Genomic DNA, 20544 nt, shown 5'->3' with positions numbered 1-20544 from the left:
GGATCGAGCCCCGCATCGGGCTCCCTGCTCAGCAGAGAGCCTGCTTCTCCCTCTCGCTCTCCCTACTTGTGCTCTCTCTACCTCTCTGTCAAATAAATAAATAAATAAAAATCTTTTTAAAAATGTGAACCCAGTATAGTAAGGACAAAATGAAATAATGTAGTAGAAAAGGACTGATCTATCAGATGCAAAGTAGTATTAGCACTAGATTGCTTCTGGTCAGCTCCTGGAGGGCTGAGTGGTTGTTTTTTCCTTTCAGCTTCCCAATCATTATCAACTGGGTGTTCAACTCCAGGGGATACTATTCAAATTATACTTAACTTGAAAAGGAACCATTCACAAAAAATACAGTGTGGATCGTGCCCCCCTGAGCGCTATTCACAGAAAATACAATATGAATGGGGCGTCCTGGAGTTGTGTCTTGCCTAGCCTTGTGCTAGAGCTAAGTACTCAGGAAATGTTTGCTAAATGAGTAAGTAAATGGAATCGAATTTTACTTCTGGTTCATTCCACTTCTCAATATAAAAAGGAAAATTGACCCGGTTGGAGAGTGGGAGAGGTGGAAAGGCTGTCATTAATCTACACACACTAATTAGGCACCTAGCTACAAGGCTTCAATGCTTCAATGAGATGGGTATGTCTGTGTGTCCTGGTGGTGATGTCGGGAGGAAGGAATGGATATCAGAGCAAGTATCCTATCCCCAAAGTCCTCTTCTTGATTTTTTTTTTTTTGAAATATTACATCTCAGTGTGGTCTGTATCACGTTGGTGATTTGACAGTCCTGGGTTTAGCACCCAAATTCTTACATTGAATTAACATTGTTTATTCGTTTAAAAAAAAGGAAGAAGAAAAAGAAAAAAAAAGAAAGAAAGAAAGAAAGAAATGAGTTCTCAGCGCCTACCAGAGCCAAATTCTGTCCTAGAGCTGGAAGTAGAGTGGTAAACAGGACAGCAGAGGTCCCCACCCCCCTTGGGGAAAACATACCACTTGTATCTTATATCACCCTGCAGGTGTTACCACTCTCAGAAATGGTGTTTAAATTGAGACTAGAAGTAGGTGTGAGAGTATGAATGATAGAGACGAAGCAAAACCAGGAGGGTTGACAAACATGGCCCCTTGGGTCTAGCGCAGGGGCCAGATCATGCAGGACTTGTGGAGTTATGATTTTTATCCTAAGGTAATTAGGAGCTAGTAAAGCATTTAAGAAGAAAAGTCACACGGTCAAATTTGAATTTGTTAACGGAACGCGGAGTCGATGGGGTCAAAAGGAGGGGGCAGGGAGACTCGTGAAGGGGCCACTGCGACTGTCTCGGCGACAGATGATGATGTCTTTAAACCAGGGTGGTGCCGATGGAGAGAAGTGGACAGTTCCAGGTACATTAGGAAGCGAAATTCGACGGGGCTGGTGACGGAAAAACAACCGTACTTCACAAAAGAAAGCATAGAGAAGAAAAAGGACGCATGTTGATAAAAGACCAGTTTACTTTGCTCCTTAACCCACCTGGCATCCCCCTTCCCTTAGCCCTGTCGCCTCAATATATGGAGATGACAGTAAGACGAGGGGCGGGGCAGGCGCCCACAAAAATCCGGGCACTTTTATTTAAAGCGGGTGGACGTCACCCGAGAACAGAATACAAAACACAAGGCACTTCCGGTTACTCCGGAAGTGAAGACTTCTAAGCTCCTCCGCCGGCGGAGGGCCAGGTTGAAGGGATGGCCGGGCGGACGGCGCGGCTGGTGCTGCTAGCTGGAGCAGCAGCGCTGGCAAGCGGCTCCCAGGGCGACCGCGAGCCGGTGTACCGCGACTGCGTGGACCGGTGCGAAGAGCGGAACTGCTCGGGGGGCGCACTGAGGCACTTCCGTTCCCGCCAGCCAATCTACATGAGTTTAGCAGGTAAGCCCCACCCCGCGGAAAGCCCCGCCCCTCAGCCTTGGCTCCGCCCCCTTGCTCCCCTAAACCACCTCTGAACCTTCGTTTACCCCTTCTCCGTTATGAGGGTGAATGGAGCCCCCGGTTGATCAGAGCAGCATCAGCCAGTCTTAGTTACTTTTTTATTTATTCAGTTAGCCATTTATTTAATATTCCTGGGAACTGGCCCTAGAATGACACTGAAATTGGACCCAGTGTCCTGGCATTCCGGGTCATAGTCTTCACGGGAACATTAGCCTTCTCCAGCCCAAGGGAGAGGATGATTTGAGTCCTAAAAGACCCCTAAGTCAAGCAATAGCGGCATATGGAGGAGGAAGGAATCATTTCTGACTTTGAGACTGTAGGGGCAGTGATCATCCTTGGAACTTTCTGCGAGGGAAGGGCTTCAGGATGGATACATTAAATTACACCTGAGCCATAGTGGTCAGCTGGTGTGTGACAGGAGTCACAGTAGGTCCGGTCATTTTCACAACCCTTGAAGGTGATTACCTTTCACCCAATTTTACAATGGGGAGACTTGGCGAGGTTAAGTGCCCTGCCCTAAGTCACACAGGCAGAAAGTGGTAAAGCGGAGTTTCCAGTTCTGGCCCGTCTGACTACAAGTTTGTGCTCTTTACTCTGCCTTTGCACTCCAGAGGGAACAGAGAGAATGAAGGCCCTGGGCAGATGTGAGCATCTCCAGTATCTTGGTTTACTCTGGGAGCAGGGTTCAGGGTACCTGAAAAGAAGTATGGGAAATAAAGTTGGATAAGCTGTTTGGGGCCTCAAAAGTCAGAGGGAAGAATCTGGGCTTCATTTTCATGTGAGCGGGGTAAGATGGCAAGAGTTCCTCCCTGGCGAGTGAGAGCAAAGCCTAAGTTCAGCAATAACAAACATAGCCCACCTATCCATTGATGAGTCTGTCAGATGCCAAAGTTCCCATCTTGGTGGAAGAAGAAGAGAAGAAACATCTCTGCTCGCAGCAGACCCCCGTCCCCTAAAACACACACACATACACACGCCTTTCCTATAGGTGTGTAGCCCACCATCTCTCATACAACCAAGTGGGAAGCTAGAATTTTGAGATTTCATCTGGTTCTTTCCAACCTGCAGGCCCTCTTAGCCTGGATTTGAGTTTGGGTCCCATTTGACCTCTCTCTGTACCTCCCATGATGGGGAGTTCACCGGGTCCCATTTCTGTGTTTCAGGCTGGACCTGTCAGGATGACTGTAAGTATGAGTGTATGTGGGTCACTGTTGGCCTCTACCTCAAGGAAGGTCACAAAGTGCCTCAGTTCCATGGCAAGGTGAGTTGGTGGGTCGGGGTAGGTATATGGTATATGGTGACAGTGCTGTAGGAGAAAGATACCCCTGAGTCAGGCAGTCTGAGGTGGGGGGTGATATGGGTTGGTGTTTAGGGCCAGTGCTTATTCTCAGAATCTCTGGTTTTCATATTATCAGATGGAACCAGTGAGTCTTGGCTCTGGATTTGGACTTAGAAGGTCTGGGAAGCTGTGTGACCTCAGAGAGTGATGGTGGACTTCTTAGGGGGGGCTGAATGTCCACCTTGCTACAAGAATGAATTTCCTGACCCCCCTCCCCAGCATGCTTTCTTTTGCTTCTTCAGTAGTAGTCTGGGTTAAAATAGTAATACCCCCCTTGGATTGCTGATGCTTTTTCTTTTCTTCTTCTTCTTCTTTTTTTTTTAATTTGAACTCAGCCAACGTAGAATACATTCTTAGTTTCAAAGGTAGAGGTCAGTTATTAATCAGTCACATATAACGCCGGTGCTCATCATGTCACGTGCCCTACTTAATGCCCATCACCCTGTTTCCCCATCCCCTGACCCCCTCCCCTGCTACTGTTTTGTCACCCAATATGACCTTGTTCTAGACTGTTGAGGTTGACAAGAATAATTCTCCCCAGTTTGTCAGAATAAGCTAAGGCTCAGAGGCCTATGGTCAGTGGTAGAAGAGGCACAGATTAGGACCTCAGGTTTCCGGATGGCGAGTCTATGCTCTTTCCACCAGGCCATACTGAGCCACCTACACTGGCCCGCCTGGTCTTCCCAGAGACCAGGCTTACAGTGCTGTGAATGCTGGCTGGCAAGGGGGAGGACCTTCAGCTGGGGCCTGGAGGAGAGCACAATGACCCAAACAGGGACTGGACTTGAAGCTTTGGCCAAGGTCCAGAGCTAAGGAACCATCTGAAGACCTGTTGATGTGGCATGTCAAGGAAAAGCAGGTCGGGCTGGCTGGGGGTTGCTTGCCCCTCAGGCCCCCTCCATGTGCTCCCTTTTCAGTGGCCCTTCTCCCGGTTCCTGTTCTTCCAAGAGCCAGCTTCTGCCATGGCCTCTTTCCTCAACGGTTTGGCCAGCCTGGTGATGCTGTGCCGCTACTACACCTCCGTGCCAGCCTCCTCCCCCATGTATCCCACCTGCGTGTCCTTCGCCTGGGTAGGTAACTTGCCGGGACTCCTGCCCTACACCCTCATCTAGGAAGGAGGAACTCTTCGATCCCCATTCTCACCCAACAGGGCTTGCCTTCCCCTGCCTTCCTCTGTGTTTTCCAGGTCAAAAACTGCAGCTGTGGGTGCTTAGGTCTAGGGAGAAAACAGGGAGGTGCTGGATCAGACCTTACCTTTCTAGCAGAGTCCTAGGCCAGGCTGTTTGTGGGGGAGGGAAGGAGGAAGAGAGGGAGGGAGGGAGGGAGTAGAGAATTTTGTCCTGAGGGCAGAAGCCACTAAGAGACCCAGTAGGGCAGTTTACAAGCACAGAAGGGACATGCGTGGTAGGGAGCATGCTTGTAGGGACCCCTCTGGATGAGTCCAAGCAACCCTCAGTCCCAGCCCAGGCCTGGAGGTACGGCAGCCACAGGACTCCACGCAGAGCTCAGCCTGGTCTTAGACCCTCCTGGAGAAACTGAAATACATCCCATGTGAGTTTCCAGAGCAGTCTTTGGAGCTTCACAGTGCAACTGGGCAGAGGAGCCAGCATCAAGGGCCTGGAATCATGTAAGAAGCACAGACTAGGGTACAGCTCTGCACCATGACGACCTTGGGGAGGGTGTGAGAGTAAGAGGCTGCCCTCAGAACCCCCACTGTAAGCTTCTGTGCTCACTCACCTGCCTGCCACCAAAGCATCCATTCATTTGTGTATTGAGTACCTCCCATGTGCCCAGCACTCGGTTGAGTGCTGGAGATCCAAAAGTATATAAAAACGGGGCATCTGCCTGGCTCAGTCAGAGAGCATGCAACTCTTAATCTCAGGGTCCTGAATTCAAGTCCCACGTTGGGTGTAGAGCTTACTTAAAAAGACAAAGCAAGAAAAGCAAAAACAGGTTCCTGCCCTCCAGTCCTAACCACACAAGCACACAACTGAAGGTAAAAGTGGAAGTCTGGAAAAGTGTGGTGGAGGAGATGTGTGCTGTAGGGGCATGTGAGGGGGCACTGGACTAGACCAATACAAGGCAGTCAGGGAGGGCTTCCCGGAGGACGGGGCCCTGGAAGTAAGATCAGGATGATGAATGACTGTTAGCTAGGTGAATTCAGGGAGAGTAGGAGGAGTCATCTACACAGAAGATGCAGAATGTGCACACACAGAAGAGAGTGAGAACCTGAAAGGCCGGCCGGGAGGTCTGCCATGCTGGAAGCCAGAGAGTGGGTGCGAGACAGGTGGCGGGTGGGCAGGGAAGGGGGCCAGCCTGTGGAGAGCCTGGGGGCATATTAACACTTTCATCTTGACTCTCTCGAAGCCTCAGGAAGGCCTGAGGGTTGAAGAGGAGAGGTTTCAGGAGTAGATTTGCTTGGAAAGCTCATTTTCTGGCTATTGTGGTAGCAAATAGATTAGAGGGGTGGGAATGGTTGCAGGGCCTAGTAAGCAGAGGGGCGGAAGGTGGGGGAAGTGGGATCCCCTTGGAAAGGTCAGCAGGGCACAGTGTGGCTGGGTGGAGAGGAGAGGAGGGAGAGGTAAGGTGGCACAGAGAGGCCCCGAGTGCTGGGGGGCAGGGATGCTTGTGTAGGCTGGGGCCTGGCATCCTCTTACCCTGTCCTGGCCATGGGTGGCCTGGAACTACCACTTCCTGTTTAGGCCGCTCTCAGAGGAGGGAGTTTGGTCCTGGCCAAGAAAGCAGGAAGGGCAGAGAAATTGAGGAGGGTACACCTGTCTCCTTTCCCTGGGGGTTCTTCCAGGGTCACTGCTGTCTGGGCCCACAGCCTGCACCCCCCCCCGCCCCCACCCCTACTAAAGAGCACTGGACAGCCCCGCCTGACCTATCTGAACAAAGCTGAGCCCCGCCTTGGATAGACCCATGGGTCTGGGGGGAACTCAGAGGGTCCCAGCCTTTGCCAGAGGTCACGTCACAACTCTTGTCTTGATCTCCCTGATTCTTGGGTCTTTGATCTTGCTGGTATCTGCCACTCAGCTTCCTTCTCGGGGAGGGTCAGGCCTGCTGGTATCCCGCAGTCCAGTCTACTGAAGACACTTAGGGACAGAGCAGGAGATGTTAGGTTGAGAGAGGGCAGATACCTGGGGACATCTTACAGGATATGGGGTTCTGGAACATGGAACCCCCACTTGCTGGCACTAGGTCCTCGAGGGAACGAGTGTCGGTGCCCACACTCCCTTTGATTTTACGCTTGATCTTTACACTTGATCTTTGGTCCCGTTTGCCTTGTTTACGGGAGGGAGGGATCCTGAGCTGAATGGAGGGTGTGGCGGTGGACTTTGTCTAGGGCTGGGTCTTCTGGAGTGAGTGAGGCTCCTGATTGCTGTTGGGATAGGGTCGGAAGGCCTTTTCCAGGTTAAGTCTTGGGAGAGTTGTCTCTGTCTTTTCCCCTGGGAAATGAGGAGCTGCTCCCCCAGCAGGGCTGGCGAAGCTTTGGCACAAGGGAGTAATCTCTGCCTTGACATCTGGTCCTGGCTTGGCTGGACATCAGCCAGGCTTTGGGAGAGCCTGCCAGAGCTCTTTGACTTCTGGAAACTAGGGGTGCCTGCTCTGTGCAAAGCCAGGAGGCCAAACCAGTTCCCCACCTTTCGTCTAGTAAGGAAAGGTCCTTAGAAGTAGAGGGGAGGGAGAGAATGAAGGGCCAGGAGAGCCCAGACTGTCCCTGCAGGTTGATGGGTGGAGGTGGGGACTGACTGTGTTCTGCCTCTGCTGCAGAAACCATGAGAAGAGACAGGTTGAGCCTGCAACAGAATGATGGTTAGACTTCAGGAAGGACTTCCCACTGGTCAAACAGGAGCCAGTGCAACAGACAAAGGCAGGAAATCAAGGAATCCTTTTTGATGGTGGAAAAAGCTATTTCCCCCCCCCATCTCATCCCCCTCTTCCCCTCTTCCCTCTAAAGAGGGAGGTGGGGCAGGGTTGCCCTGCCTGAGGCAGGGGGCGAGACACTGTGGCCTGTTGGGGGGGGGGCAGGATGGCAGCAGGCATCATATTTAACATTCTGCCTCCCCCACTTCTGAGACACCAAGCTATTTAAAGAGCCACATGTCCCCACCGTCACGGTGTCAGTGACAAGCCCCGAGCACTGGGGCTTAGCACTGGGGTCAAATTCCTGACAGATCTGGCTCATTTGGCATCCAACCAGTTTCACGGCTGTGATATATTTGTCTCAATTTTCTTATTTTCCGACAGACTGAAACAGCCTCCTGCTCTCCCTCCCGGAGCCTTCCCTGTCCCCCTCCATTCCCACCCTTGTTGGCACCCTGCCCCTGGCCTCCCCCTTTCCTCAGTGTTTACACAAAGCTCCCAGTGCCTGCTGGGCAGCCCAGTGCCTTCCCGGCCTGGCTGGTTGGCCAGTTACCATCGCCCCCTCCCACTTCTACCCAAGCTTGGCGGAGGACTCCGGGAGCAGCCACACACTTGGGTCTCTTGGAGCCTCTCCCTTCCTTCCATGTCTGTCTGTCCTTTTCACTTGAGTCTTGATTACAAACTCCGCGTGAAAAGAAATAGTATCTCTTCCGTGAATCCGTGGGGAGACTGACATTTAGGGACCCATTGTGTGCCAGTGGCCACAGCAGCACCCGTCCAATGAGTGGCTTCTCTCTGCCAGGCATTCTGCAGACAGCATCTTCAGGACCCTTTCGTGCACTGAGTATCTTTATTAAGCCGCTCTGGTAGATGAGACAGCTGAAACTCAAGAGATTTTATTGGTTCAAGATCACAGAGCTATTTAGGGACTGAGGCAGAACTTGAACTCAGGGCCCATCTTATTATAGAGGCTGTGGACATTCTGCCTCCAGCATGAACAGTTTTGGGGGAAGGGGTCACCACGGGGAGATCACCTCTTTTCTTCACCTGGACTTCTCTGGCCTTTGGGGAGAGCGGAAGGCAGACTTGGCCTCTTTGGCCTCAAGTCTGTGGAGAGATGTGAGGGTCCCATTCTGGTCAACAATTTGGGAAGAAATGCCCCATCATGTTTGACCTGTCCTGGGCTGTACACTGCACTTGTATTGCTCATTAAATCCTTGTGAACACTATGATCATTCCCATTTTACAGATGAGAAAACAGGGGCCAGCAAGGCTAAATAACTTGCCCAAGGACACATGGGAAATGTAGGGCCAGGATTTGAACCCTGGCACCCTAACCCTGGGGGCTGCATTCTTTTTTTTTTTAAGATTTTATTTATTTATTTGACAGAGAGAGAGATCACAAGTAGGCAGAGAGGCAGGCAGAGAGGAGGAAGCAGGCTCCCTGCTGAGCAGAGAGCCCAATTCGGGGCTCAATCCCAGGACCCTGAGATCATGACCTGAGCCGAAGGCAGAAGCTTAACCCACTGAGCCACCCAGGCGCCCCAGGGGATTGCATTCTTTTTTTTTTTTAATTCTTTTTTTTTTTTTAAGATTTTATTTATTTATTTGACAGACAGAGATCACAAGTAGGCAGAGAGGCAGGCAGAGAGAGAGGAAGGGAAGCAGGCTCCCCCCCGCTGAGCAGAGAGCCCGATGTGGGGCTCGATCCCAGGACCCTGGGATCATGACCTGAGCCGGAGGCAGAGGCTTAACCCACTGAGCCACCCAGGCACCCCGGGGGGTTACATTCTTTTTTTTTTTTTTTTTTAAAGATTTTATTTATTTATTTGAGAGAGAGACAGTGAGAGAAAGCATGAGCAAGGAGAAGGTCAGAGAGAGAAGCAGACTCCCCGTGGAGCTGGGAGCCCGATGCGGGACTCGATCCCGGGACTCCAGGATCATGACCTGAGCCGAAGGCAGTCGTCCAACCAACTGAGCCACCCAGGCGTCCCGGGGGGTTACATTCTTAATGACACTTCTCTCCCAAGTCCGAGGAGAAGGTCAGAAGAGGAGTCCTTCATAATGGGACAGGGTCCAGGGGAGAAAGGACTTTTCAGGGGTGCAGAGTCCAGGCTTCAGGTGAGTGTCTGTAAGTGGAAGGCCCCCTGGAGATGCAGTTGAACAGGGCAGCAGGCGGCTCTCACTCTGTTGGTGGAGCTAAGCCTTGGTCCCATGCTGTCCCCCAGCCCAAGAACCACCACTTAGCTCAGTCCTCTTGTCACCTCTCCCTTTCAGCTGTGGGTGACAGGGAGGCCTGGTTGGTCGCCAGTCCCTGCCACCTTCCCCTTCACCTCCCTCTCCTACTGGCTCCAAGGCCACTGTCCTCCCTGAGGGCGTCCCTATTTCTGGCCTGCCCTGGGGCACTGTCTCCAGCCCCAAGTCTCCTCCTCTCCCCACGCTGATCCTGAGCCTCACAGACCTTTTGGGAGCGGTGTCTGAGAAGCCACTCCATGCTGTCCCTGCCTCCAGGCCATGCCTCTTATACCATCTCTGGGGAAGGGTCATGGGGACTGGATGGCCATCTTCCAAAGAGCACGCAGCCTGGCATGGAACAGTCCCCCGATGTTGGGGCTGGAGAGGGAGGAAGGGTCACTTAGGTTAGGCCCTGATGAGTCACAGGAGGAAGCTTAGGCCGAGGGCAGGGCCTTTGTCCAGGTCATGGGGAGCATAAGCTGAGAGAGAGACTCAGCCTAGGACCCAGGCCAGACAGGCTCGCATGGGGGGGCTACCTGAGCCTCCAGAGACTTCTACTACTGACTGCCTTTGCAGAGAGCCTGGCCTGCCGCCACCCCTTTGCTTTTTCCGTGCTCTCATAAACCCCTTTGGGCCTGCAGTAAGGGACCCATCCTGCCGCCTGGCCTTCCTGCTGCAGGACTGGGTGGAGAGGCTTCTTCCCGGCCAGTTTTCCTGCTGTGCTGGACCCAAATGAGCAGCTCCTGGCCTTCACCCATCTCAGGCAGGCTTGTTCCCGGCCTCAAGGGCACCCCTCCCTATCTCCAGTGCATCCCAGGCCAGACCTCTCGCTGCCTGTTTTTCCCTTTGATGGGCTGTCCCTGGTTTCCCAGTGTAGGAGCCTCCCCACCCACCCCCGAGCCCACCCTTTTCTCCATGATCTGGGCATCCACCATGGGTACCGCCCCAGCTCCCACAAGATCTAGGGTTCATTTGCAAGAGGTTTTGTGCTGTCTCCTTGGCAGTTTATTTCCAGGGGAAAGGCCCCAGACGTGCTCCTGGGCCCGTGCCCACCACAGCCCCTCCAGCCTTCCGCTCCTCCCAGAGCTTGGGAGCAGCAGGCACTGGTCTGGCGGGTTGGGCCGGCCCACCCAGGAGGAAGCTGGGCTCCCCGGGCCAGCCTCCTCCGTAGAGACTTGGCCCCAGTGGGATCAGCTCGATCTCCCTGCCTTGCTTGCTTTGCTCCGGACACGCCCCAAGCTGGCTCGAGCCCCTCCACCCCACCCACTTCATTCCCGCCCCCAGAGGCTGAGGTCACCAGCTCCCCTGGCCCGGGCGGGGCTGTCATCACCTGCCGGTTGGGGGAGGAGGTGAGGTCCCCCGGGGGTTGTTGTCTTAGTGATTGAGTAAGCAGGGAACTTGGCTCTGCCAGAACTGGTTCCTAGGCCAGGCCGGAACCTGTGGAGGCCCCATCCCCCGTGGCCTGGGGGTCAGGGCTGCAGCCGGCTGAGGGTACTGTTTGGTGGGGAGGGGGGGGCTTTGGAGGCAGAGGGAAGCATATTTCTGTGCTCCAGAGTGAGACCCATGTGGGTGCCCTAGGGCTTCTCCCCAGCTCAGGACACCGTGCTTACTAGCCCCTCCCTGCAGGTTTCCCTCAATGCTTGGTTCTGGTCCACAGTCTTCCACACCAAGGACACCGACCTCACAGAGGTGAGCGCCCCTCCTGCTCCCCCTCCTGTGTAGGGCAGTCCCAAAGGACCCCAGAAGGGGTTGAGGTCTCTTAGGTTTCCTAGGGACTCCGAATCACAGAGCCCTTGCTCCGCCCCAGGCCCTTTTAACCTCTTCGTGCACCTGCGCCTCCCTTGACCCTTGGGAGGCAGGTGTGAGCACTGGCTCTTAACTGATGAGGCAGCTGAACCTTGGAAAGGCCCAATGGCCTGCCCAAGGTCCCCCAGCCAATGAGGGAGCCACCGGGACCTGGGCCCACAGCTGTGGGACTCACCTGCGCTCTGCTTTCTGTGGCGTCCTGGAGCCCTGATAGGCACCTCCCCAATGCCCCCAAAGCCTTGCTGCTGTGGACATTTTAACAAGTTCTATAATGTGACTACAGGGATCTGACCATTAAATTCAGGAGTGAAACAGCAACAGACAGAGGGAGCGCGAGACATTGACACCACCCCCCAGCACCCCCGCCCCATCACATAGGCCTAGGACTTCCAGACAGTGCCTCTGCCACCCCATCTGGCCCCCTGCACCCTATCGGTGCTGGGTCCTCTCGGGGCCCTGCCCACCTCCCCCTCCCTTCACGCTGGCCCCTCATCCAGCATTCCCTGTCCTCAGAAAATGGATTACTTCTGTGCCTCCACCGTCATCCTACACTCCGTCTATCTGTGCTGTGTCAGGTGAGCCCATCCTGGCCCCAGCAGGGGCAAAATCAGGCACGGGGGGCAGAACCGGGTGGCCTCACCCATCCCTAGGGGTGTTTCCCCCCGGGGCCTTGCAGCCCAGCACACGCATGCGCACGCACACACGCACACACACACCCTCCAGGCTGCTCTGGATGGGGACTCTGGGGTAGAGCGAGTGGCCCTGACTCTTTACAAGGAGCAGTTGCACTTGGTCCCAGGCCCCTGGAGGAGGAAGGCAGTGGCTTCCCCATACTGACGCCAGGGTGAAGGGCTGCTTAGGGAATGCTGCTCTGGGCACGGGCCACCCTCCACCTGAGCAGCTCTGGATGGCGGGGCAGGACCGTGGGGCTGCAGCACCCAGCCGTGGTCAGCGCCTTCCGGGCCCTCCTGCTGCTGATGCTGACGGCGCATGTCTCCTACCTGAGCCTCGTCCGTTTCGACTATGGCTACAACCTGGCGGCCAACGTGGCTATTGGTGAGGCAGGAGGAGGGACTGAGGCCCCGAGGGGTTGTGGGGAAAGGGGGGCACTTGGACCACGTGTAAAACTGCTGGCCTGGGGTGCAGGAAGGGATTTGGTGGTGTTCCTAGAGAAGGTTCTAGAGAGGCTCTTAGGGTGGGGGAGGGGGAAAGAACTTGGGGTGGGAGAGGGGAGGCTGGGAGGAGAGTCGGAAGATGGCCCTGGGGTCAAAGAGCATGAGGACAGGGGAGGCTTTGTGGGGGGCAGGGCAGAGGGAGGTGCAGGCAGTGAGCCTCTCCCCACCCCCACCCGTGCGCAGGCCTGGTGAACGTGGTGTGGTGGCTGGCCTGGTGCCTGCGGAACCAGCATCGGCTGCCTCACGTCCGCAAGTGCATGGTGGTGGTCCTGCTGCTACAGGGCCTGTCCCTGCTCGAGCTGCTCGACTTCCCGCCTTTCTTCTGGGTCCTGGATGCCCACGCCATCTGGCACATCAGCACCATCCCTGTCCATGTCCTCTTTTTCAGGTGGGTGCTACTCGCCGCCCAGTGGGCCCCTTGTTTGTGTCCATCCTCACTGGCTTCTTGGAGGAGACTAAGGCCTCTGTGCACGGTTCACCCCCTGCTGGCTTGCCCATGCTCTCCCCCGTGGGGTGCTTTCAAAGCCAGACCTCAGTGGGCTCCTCCCTCTGCCCACAGCTTTCTGAAAGATGACAGCCTGTATCTGCTGAAGGAATCAGAGACCAAGGTCAAGCTGGACTGAAGGCCCTGGGAGTGGGTCTGCCCTGCTGGGGATCCTGCCCTCTCCCTGCTGGCTCCCCTTCTCCCCAGAATCCTTGAGACGATTTTTGTCTTTTAGCATCTTGAATTTGGACATGAAGGGTATGGGCCCAGAATCATGTAACTGCCCATCACCTCGCTTGCCCCGACATGGCCCTCACAGATCTCAGGTTCTGTTCAGGCTTCGCCTGTCAGCATCTGGGGTTGGAGCATGGGCGGCACCTCTGGTTCCTGGAGAACTGGAATGGAACTGTGTTCTTAGCTCTGCTGAGAGGGGAGCTGCCTCTGCTTCCCCGTCAACCTCTTCCTCACATCCCTCAACGCCTGGGTACTTCCCACACCTGTCTGTCTAGCTGGGAGACAGGCCTTTGGGAACACAGCGGGGGTCCCCCCCTCTTACCCCTGCCCTCCTTCAGGGCACCACTAGGTGGCGATAGACTCTTGCTCTTTGGCTACCCAAGTTTCCTGGCAGGTCTCCTCCCCATGGGATCTTGAAGGACCAAGCTGCTGAGATTGGCAAGTGGTCTCATTCCGACTGTTGCCTCAGCCAGACCCCCAGAGAGCCCAGGACAGGAGTCCCTCTGGCTCCTTGGCTGGTCTGGTCAGAAGCCTGCACATGAATGTGTAAGGGGGTGTGAGCTAGACTGAGCGCATGCATAGGTGACAGGGTGGTGCGCATAGGCCTGAGTGTGTGGGATGCTGGGTGGGACAGTGGGTGTGAGCATGTGTGGAGAGTGGGGAGGGCCGTGAGTGGTTTGAAAGTGTGTGTTGCAGGACAGGTGGATGAGTGTAGGGCAGAGCAGTTTGCAGAGACTGGGGGTGAGGGGAGTGTGAGTGCCGTTGAGTGTGCCACGTGGCGGCGGCGGGGGGGAGGTTGGAGGGAAACAGGTGCTCTAGTCACCTGTCTACTGCGTGCAGCTCCGCACAGAGCCCCAGGCCAGGCTGGGAGCCCAGACGTCCTCAGGGGCTGGCTCGGTGGGGTTCGGCTGTCCAGACTGCACGTGTGTCTTCCTGTCTGTTGCCCCCACTTTACAGTCGCCCTCCAGATCTCAGAGGACCCACACACAACTCAAATCACCCTCCAGAACCAGCCTCTCGGGAGGCCGAGGGAGGAAGGGCCTCTCCAGCCTTCCTGTCCGTCTCCTCTCCTAGGCTTGGTTGGCCTCCCCCTCTCCCCATGCCCTCCCTGCTAAGGCTCTCTGTCACAGACTGAGGCAATCTGAGGAAGGAGCGGCGAAGGCCTGTGGCTGGGTCTGGTTTCTGGCCTTCCCAGAGGCAGGCAGGGGCCATGCTGTATCTGTACCCCAGTAAAGGTGACCCCTGCTAGCTGCCGGCAGCCTGAGTACATTCTTGCTCCGCAAGGATAGCATGTGGAGCTCCAGAAACTTTCCATCCAAAGGCAGTCTCTGTGATTGGAGCAGGGAATCTGGATTCTTGTTCTTTCCCAGCCCCCTTGTCCCTCCCTGGGGTGTAGAGGTGCTGTGCTAGGACTCCAGCCACAGACTTGGGTGGCCTGTGTTTCTTTTGATATTGAGAACTATTTTAAGATAGGAGGGTAGCAAGGGACAGTCTTAATAAACCAATTCTCAGCCTCACCTACCCTTGTTTAGCTCCTTTGTGTGAGTAGTGTGGGCCAGAGGGAAGGAGCACACAGCTGGCTGGAGGCAGTAGGCAGGTGGGGTCTCTACCTAGGCACGTGGAGGTGGGGATGGCAGGGAGCAGATGCAGAGCTTGGGGGAGTGCTCTGGGAGAGGGAACTGGTACCTGGATTGTCACTCCCTCCCCCTATACTCTCTACTCAGTCTCCTGATTATCCCTCTCTCCTCCCCTTCTGGTCTAAACTAGGCTCTGCTGCTGTTTGTTACTTAACCTTTCTTAGCTTCACCTGCAAACAAGACAACAGGACCTGCTGAGTGTGAGGACTAGTGTGCCTGGCACACAGCAGATGCTGAACGAGCTCCCTCTGGCCTTGGCTTTCCTTAGTTTGGGAAGAATGAGTGGTAAAGAAACCTACTGTCATGGAAGCTTCTGGAAAAAAAGGCTAGGGTTGGTGGCTTCCACAGCCCCACAAGCCCAGAGAGAGCCACAAACAAAGCTGATGCTCAGCAGGAGGAACTTCTTTATTATGTGCCACCTCACATCACAGGGGATCTGGGTGCACTGGGCCATCACACCGCCACCTTCTTCTGGGCCCAGGCGAAGAAGATGCCCTTGACATCATCTACCCCTGTCTGAAGGCAAGCAGGCATGACGTAGGTGCGCAGGTCCCGCACCTCATAGCCGCTGCGGACCAAGGCCTCCATGACCTCCTCCTTCCCCATGGGTACCACCGCCAGCCTGGCCTCCCCAGCCAGGTACCATGACTCCTCCAGGGCCCCGATGAGGAGGAGGTGCCCCCCAGGCCTCAGCAGGGTGGTGATGTGGTCCAGGGCCCTCTGGAAGCTGGCAAGGTCCGGGCTCACGGCCTCCAGGCAGAAGGTAGAGACCAGGGCATCAGCAGGCAGGGGCGCCGGGCTCCCAGCACCCAGTGGCTGGGGCTGGTGCACATCGATATGCAAGACCCGCTTCACCCTGGCTCGCAGCTGGAGCTCCTTCTCCTGCCAGGACTCCCTGTGCCAGGGCAGGACCAGGGCTCAGGGCCACCCCATGCTCAGTCCTCGGTTGCCCCCCACCCGCGCTGCACGGGCAACCCCCTTACCCCTTGCCCTCGATGAGGCAGACGTGCCGACTATAGGTGCTCCAGTCGAAGGCGCCTGGCTCCTCCCGCAGCCAGAGCCCCAGCTCCTGGCGGTTCACCTCCAGAAAATCTGTCAGGGTGATGTCCTCAAAGTGGGCGCAGGCGCTGAGCAGCTGGTATATGGTAGGGCCTGAACCAATGTCGATGAGGCTGTGTCCTGACACCTCACCTGGAGTGGGGGGCAGCGGAGGAGGGTCCTGTGCCAGCCCTGTCCAGGCTCCCCCGCCTCAGTCCCTCCCTCCCTCACTGGCTTCTCCCAGTTGTTCTCCCTTCCTCCAGAAGTGTGCCTCTCTCTGGAAAAAGCATTAGCTAACCTGGGTCTGAGTCCTGGCCCTGACGCCGACTGGCCGACTTTGGGAAAGGGGCTGAACCCCTCTGAGATTCAGTTCCACATCTGTACGACTGTCCCTACCTGTGAGGCTTAGGTGGGGAAGTCCTGAGGTCCCTTGCAGTTCAGCCAGGAGCCTCTCTTCCCTCTCCCATCTCCTCCTCCTTCTCTGTCTCAGGAGGTCTGTGGGGTCTCTTTCCTGCATCTGCTATTTCACTTCCCAATGCCTTCTCCACGGGTCTCTCCTCTGCGCCCTAAGAGATGCTGCTTCTCTTCCTCTTCTATTTTCACCTCTTAACAATCTATCGCTGCTTCTTGGTTCCCATAGGGCTCGCGCACGTATCCCCGTTTAGCTCCCCGATGCCTTCTTGTCCTCTGGGCCTCAGTTTCCCCGCGCTCACCCGTGGCGAAGGTCTGCGCCAAGCAGCGCAGCTTCCAAGGCCCGACGCCATCCGGGTGGCTCAGGTCCCCCCGAGGGGGCGCGTAGTTGTTGAGGAGGTAGGCGCGGGGCTCGAAGCGCTGGTAGGCCAAGGCGACGGCCGCCGGGCCCGGGTCCCGGGCCGTGCCCGCAGCGGGATTCGGGTCTGCCTTGCTCATGCCGCCGCCGTCGTCCGCGCTGTCCTCTCTCGCCTCGCGGCCCCTTTATCTGCTGTGCGACTCCCCGCCCGACCCTCCGCTGCGGGGGCGGCGGCCGCGCCAGGAGCCGCCCGGGGCTCGGCGCTGCATCTCCCCTACCCCATCCATCTCCCTTAGTGTCGGAGCAGCAGACACTCGGGGCGCGTGGGGGGGGGGGGCGGCCCGGGCCTGCCTGCCACACCCCCACCCCCCGGCCCCGCAGCTGCTCCCGCCGCCCCCCTTTGCCTCACGGGTCCAAGCCAGCTCCGTGCCCCCAGGACCCTTAGATCCCTGTCCCGCCGGTCTGCAGCTCCTCCCGTCGCTCTCCTCCGGCTCCCCAGCCATTCATTCGCCCACTTCCCCCACCACCCCATCCCTTCTCTCTGGCCAGGGTTCGAATTAGCCCCCTCCCCGCGCCCTCGTCCCCGACCCCGGGCCCAGCCCCTGCCCCGGGCTCTCCTTCCTCAGGGACATCCCGTCCAACATCCACACCTTTCCCTGGTTAGGTCACCTCAGCTGCACCCCCCACCCGTCGCCCCTCCTCCAGCCCTTTTCCGTCCTTTCCTACCAACCCCTGTCCCCCAGGGCCCTCCATCCCCACCCCGGAAAGGACAGTCCGTTCTGGCCTCTGTTGCGGTCGCCCCAGGGCCCCAGAGCGGAGCTCCAGCCCCGCCCGTCCGCCCGTCCGATGGCACCTGTGATAGGGGATGTGAGCGGAGCTAATGCACTTAACCAGCGGTACAGCAGGGCCTCCCCGCGGCCCCTGCGGGCTCAGAGCCGCTTATCTGGGGGCTTCCGAGAGCAGAAGGCTCCGGTGGCTCTGGCCACGGCCTTGTCCGGGTTGCGTGACCGTGGGGAGGGCGGAGGGTGCAGGCGTTCGCCCGGTGTCCCTGGGCCCCAGAGGGCGCAGGCTGGGCTTTCTGCACCAAGGGATTTAGGGTTACATCAGTCTGGGGTCTCTGATCCCTCTCCTCCCCAGCCCACACTGCATTCCCCTCTTGGGGAGGGGGCCAGTCGAGGTCTGCAGGTCCTGCTTGGCACTACAGGTCAAGATGCCAGGGTCTTCCCTCCTATTTCCCCAGATGGGAGGTGGATTCCATGGGGCCGTCCCGTGGTCTTCCTGGAGTTGGACCGCTCCAGGCCAGTCCACTGTTGCTCTGCCCTGGGGAGGCTACCAGCCCCTGTCCAGATGGGCCCCAAGCGTCTTCTGTGCCCTCACCTGTGTGCCTTCCCTGGCCCCCACCTTGTCCCAAGGGGAACGTGTCTCCTTGTTGAGCCGGCCAACCAGACTGGGACAGGAGTCACAGCAGCTGTGGGGGTCACAGACAGTAACCTGAGCCTCCACTCCCCACAACCCGCCCTGGGCTCCCTGGGCAGGGAGGGTAGAGTGCCTGACCCCCGGCCAAGGATTGATTCTATCTGGGTTCAGGTCTGAAACGTAGGTCAGCCTTGGGGTCAATGACCCCATTCATACCCTTAGGTACAGCCAAGGACAGTCCTGGTGCCAGCCCCCTCCATCTACTCCATGAAATCATTTAAGCAGGCCCTGGATGCCAGCTGGCCTGCTGGGCACTGCCCAGTGCCAGGGGACTGAACACAGAGGCCAGGCACTGACAGCAGACCCATGCTGGACAGACACCCTGTTTACAGCTCTGTCCCGTCTCCCCCACCCCCACCCAGCATGGAGTGTACCCACTAGCTCTGCCATATTTAGCTCAGATGCAAGGCTTATTCCCAGAAGTGAGCGGGGCGGGGGGGGGGAGTAGCGGACACCAATGGGCTGGCCCCCACAAGGAAAGAGACTGGAACAAGAAAAGTCTGGAACAAAACTGAGTGTTTATTGCAGCGCTAACAGAGGATGCTGGGGGCTCCACTCTGCCTCTGCCTTCTTCACATCCCCCTCACTCCAGTCTCCTCCAAGCCTCCTTCCTAGAGCATTCCAGATCCCCTTTTCCTCGTCCTTCTCTGAAGCTGGAGCCTGGACCAGGGTCACTCGCCTTGGGGACCTCTGTCCTCACCAGCATCTTTTGTCCTTTCTCCCGGGGCTGGGGATGTTTGGCTGTGCCAAACTCTCCAGCCTTTGTGCCCACTGTCTTTGCTCCCCTCCCTTTGGGAACTCAGGGGACCCAGGCATCCTGGCCTCTGGTTCCCTCCTCCCCTAGCCCCCAACTCTGGGCAAACTACAAAGCATCCATGGCCAGCAGTTCCCCTCCATGGTACTAGCCAGGAAGGGCCCGGCCCACGGCAGGCACATTAGAGCCCGAGTCACCGTCTGTCTCAGCCTCTCTGTGCTTCCTGGGACATGGAGCGGGACAGGGAGCGACGCAGGGCGCCGGGCTTGCTGACAGGCACCACAGGGGGCAGCTGCTTGGTGATCTCGGCCACGTCCTGGCGCTCCACACACTGGCCACCCAGGGCTGTCTCCAGTGCCAGTAGCTCCCGCAGCTGGGTGGGGGTGTCCTCGCGCTCCTCCTTGGTGGCACCCATCTTGGCGGGGCTGAAGATGGGCAGTGGCAGCACACGCTGGTAGGGCAGCAGATACTCCTGCAGCCCGTGCCCGAGGAGGCCCATCCGCATCACCAACCGGGGAGAGCGCTGCACCAGCGCCCGGCACTGGCCCTGCCGGTGGTAGGTCTCCTGCCGCTCGGTGTCCTCCTCATGCAGAGAGCAACTGGGGAGGAGAGGGCAAGGTGGTACCGAGCTCCTGAGATGTGCTACCCTGCAGTCCCGAGCGGGGCCGGGGGCTCCCTGGGGTTTGCCGGGTCCTGGGGTGCAGAGTGACCCCACTCTCCCCACTGGGACCTCTCCTGGTCCCCTCTCCCCAGAAACTTCTGCCGGGCTTTGTGCTCTGGTCTCCTGGGGCTCAGGAGGGGTGTTCTCAGGGAGAGGGGACTCCCAGCTGCGTGGCACTCACCCCTCCTCAGGCCGCGTGGACAGCGTCAGGTCCTTCCATTCAGCCCAGAAGGCTTCTCGCCGCTCGCGGTCCTCCTCGGACACCTGGCAGGTCAGCTCTGCAGCGGCCATGATCAGGGCTCACTGGCTCTCAGCTCTGCTCCTCCCAGGCCCTTTAAATAGCCCCCTCCCCCACCTCCTCCAGGGGCTATTTTCAGCCCCTCTGGCGTCAGATGCTATAAGCAGAGCCAAGGCTCACCGATGAGGGACTCTGGGCCCAGGGTGGGGGTGGGGGTCAGCAGTCGGCTTCTAAAGAGATTAAGGTGCTCCACTGGGGGCAGAGGTCCTCAGAGTGACACCTCCAGGTGTGTGACACTCCTTTGACACCATCTGAGACCAGGCACATGCCCAGCCTTGTGCCACCTTGGCATCTGCTCTCTGCCCCACCCCTTCCCTCTCGCCCAGGGAGGGTAGCGGCCTGTCTGTAAACAGAGTGGGCAGCGGCAGGAATTGAGGCCCTCTCTGGGCTCTGGACCAGGCCATCGGGTGCTGCTCCCACAGCTCTCCTCTGCCTGGGACCAAGGGCAAAGCCCCCGGGATCTGCACCAAAACCTGGTCCTCAATGGCCACCACTGCACTGGCAGAAAATGACTTGGTTAGCTCCACACCTAGGACCCCGGGCACGAGCCTTTGCCAGATGCTTTCCTTTCCAGCGGCCAGCAGTCAGAGAAATGGCTTCCCAGTGGCCAGTCAGGGTGGAAAGAGATGTGGGAGGCGGCCCCCGGCTCTGTCCCCAGAGACGCCCCAAGGCAGGTGCAATGCAAACCCAGGGGCTCTGATGAGTAGCAGTCAGATCTGGCTCTGCCCCCAAATCAGCCATGAATAAGCCTCCGTGGCCATGGGACAACCTCTGCCCCTCTCTGAGCCCCATTTTCTGGCCACAAAGTCCTGAGCA

At 57.3% G+C, this 20544-nt stretch overlaps 3 protein-coding genes across 8 annotated transcripts; 1 reads left to right on the top strand and 2 right to left on the bottom strand.

Annotated features, from left to right (window-relative positions):
- Positions 1-1652: 1652 nt before the first annotated feature.
- On the top strand, positions 1653-13172 carry PGAP3 (post-GPI attachment to proteins phospholipase 3). 5 transcript variants are annotated; one of them, XM_032871508.1, is made up of 8 exons: positions 1656-1895; positions 3119-3216; positions 4212-4364; positions 11023-11085; positions 11716-11778; positions 12071-12258; positions 12561-12765; positions 12937-13172. In XM_032871508.1, the coding sequence occupies exons 1-8, from the start codon at positions 1715-1717 to the stop codon at positions 12949-12951; spliced, it is 966 nt and encodes a 321-aa protein (XP_032727399.1). In that variant the 5' UTR covers positions 1656-1714; the 3' UTR covers positions 12952-13172. The 5 variants fall into 5 exon arrangements, with proteins under 5 accessions (XP_032727401.1, XP_032727399.1, XP_032727402.1 ...); XM_032871507.1 differs by having other exon boundaries at positions 1657-1895; positions 11716-11777; positions 12104-12258; XM_032871509.1 differs by having other exon boundaries at positions 1659-1895; positions 11716-11777; positions 12122-12258.
- Positions 13173-15119: 1947 nt separating this feature from the next.
- On the bottom strand, positions 15120-17098 carry PNMT (phenylethanolamine N-methyltransferase). Of its 2 annotated transcripts, none has more exons than XM_032871784.1 (3): positions 16952-17098; positions 15716-15927; positions 15120-15627 (listed from the first exon to the last, which is right to left on the bottom strand). In XM_032871784.1, exons 1-3 carry the CDS (start codon positions 17069-17071, stop codon positions 15186-15188), a joined length of 774 nt encoding a protein of 257 aa, XP_032727675.1. In that variant the 5' UTR covers positions 17072-17098; the 3' UTR covers positions 15120-15185. The 2 variants fall into 2 exon arrangements, with proteins under 2 accessions (XP_032727675.1, XP_032727674.1); XM_032871783.1 differs by lacking the exon at positions 16952-17098 and adding an exon at positions 16484-16824 and having other exon boundaries at positions 15716-15923.
- A 1416-nt stretch (positions 17099-18514) lies between these two features.
- On the bottom strand, positions 18515-19763 carry TCAP (titin-cap). Its single transcript, XM_032871506.1, has 2 exons — positions 19612-19763; positions 18515-19368 (listed from the first exon to the last, which is right to left on the bottom strand). The coding sequence occupies exons 1-2, from the start codon at positions 19719-19721 to the stop codon at positions 18975-18977; spliced, it is 504 nt and encodes a 167-aa protein (XP_032727397.1). The 5' UTR covers positions 19722-19763; the 3' UTR covers positions 18515-18974.
- Positions 19764-20544: the final 781 nt, after the last annotated feature.

Source organism: Lontra canadensis, unplaced genomic scaffold (genome assembly GCF_010015895.1).
Source record: "Lontra canadensis isolate GAN:19392208 unplaced genomic scaffold, GSC_riverotter_1.0 scaffold43, whole genome shotgun sequence".
NCBI lineage: Eukaryota > Metazoa > Chordata > Mammalia > Carnivora > Mustelidae > Lontra > Lontra canadensis.
This window is presented reverse-complemented; position numbering and strand designations above follow the sequence as displayed.

Bases quoted from the DNA above. Each gene is read 5' to 3' on its own strand.
- TCAP (XM_032871506.1), bottom strand. From the start codon at position 19,721: ATGGCCGCTGCAGAGCTGACCTGCCAGGTGTCCGAGGAGGACCGCGAG. The intron at 19,369-19,611 runs GTGAGTGCCACG...TCTCCTCCCCAG, and splicing joins TCCACGCGGCCTGAGGAGGG to TTGCTCTCTGCATGAGGAGG.
- PNMT (XM_032871783.1), bottom strand. From the start codon at position 16,679: ATGAGCAAGGCAGACCCGAATCCCGCTGCGGGCACGGCCCGGGACCCG. The intron at 15,924-16,483 runs GTGAGCGCGGGG...CCCCCACTCCAG, and splicing joins GGCGCAGACCTTCGCCACGG to GTGAGGTGTCAGGACACAGC. The intron at 15,628-15,715 runs GTAAGGGGGTTG...GCCCTGGCACAG, and splicing joins TGCCTCATCGAGGGCAAGGG to GGAGTCCTGGCAGGAGAAGG.
- PGAP3 (XM_032871507.1), top strand. From the start codon at position 1,715: ATGGCCGGGCGGACGGCGCGGCTGGTGCTGCTAGCTGGAGCAGCAGCG. The intron at 4,365-11,022 runs GTAGGTAACTTG...CCCTCCCTGCAG, and splicing joins CCTGCGTGTCCTTCGCCTGG to GTTTCCCTCAATGCTTGGTT. The intron at 12,766-12,936 runs GTGGGTGCTACT...CTCTGCCCACAG, and splicing joins GTCCATGTCCTCTTTTTCAG to CTTTCTGAAAGATGACAGCC.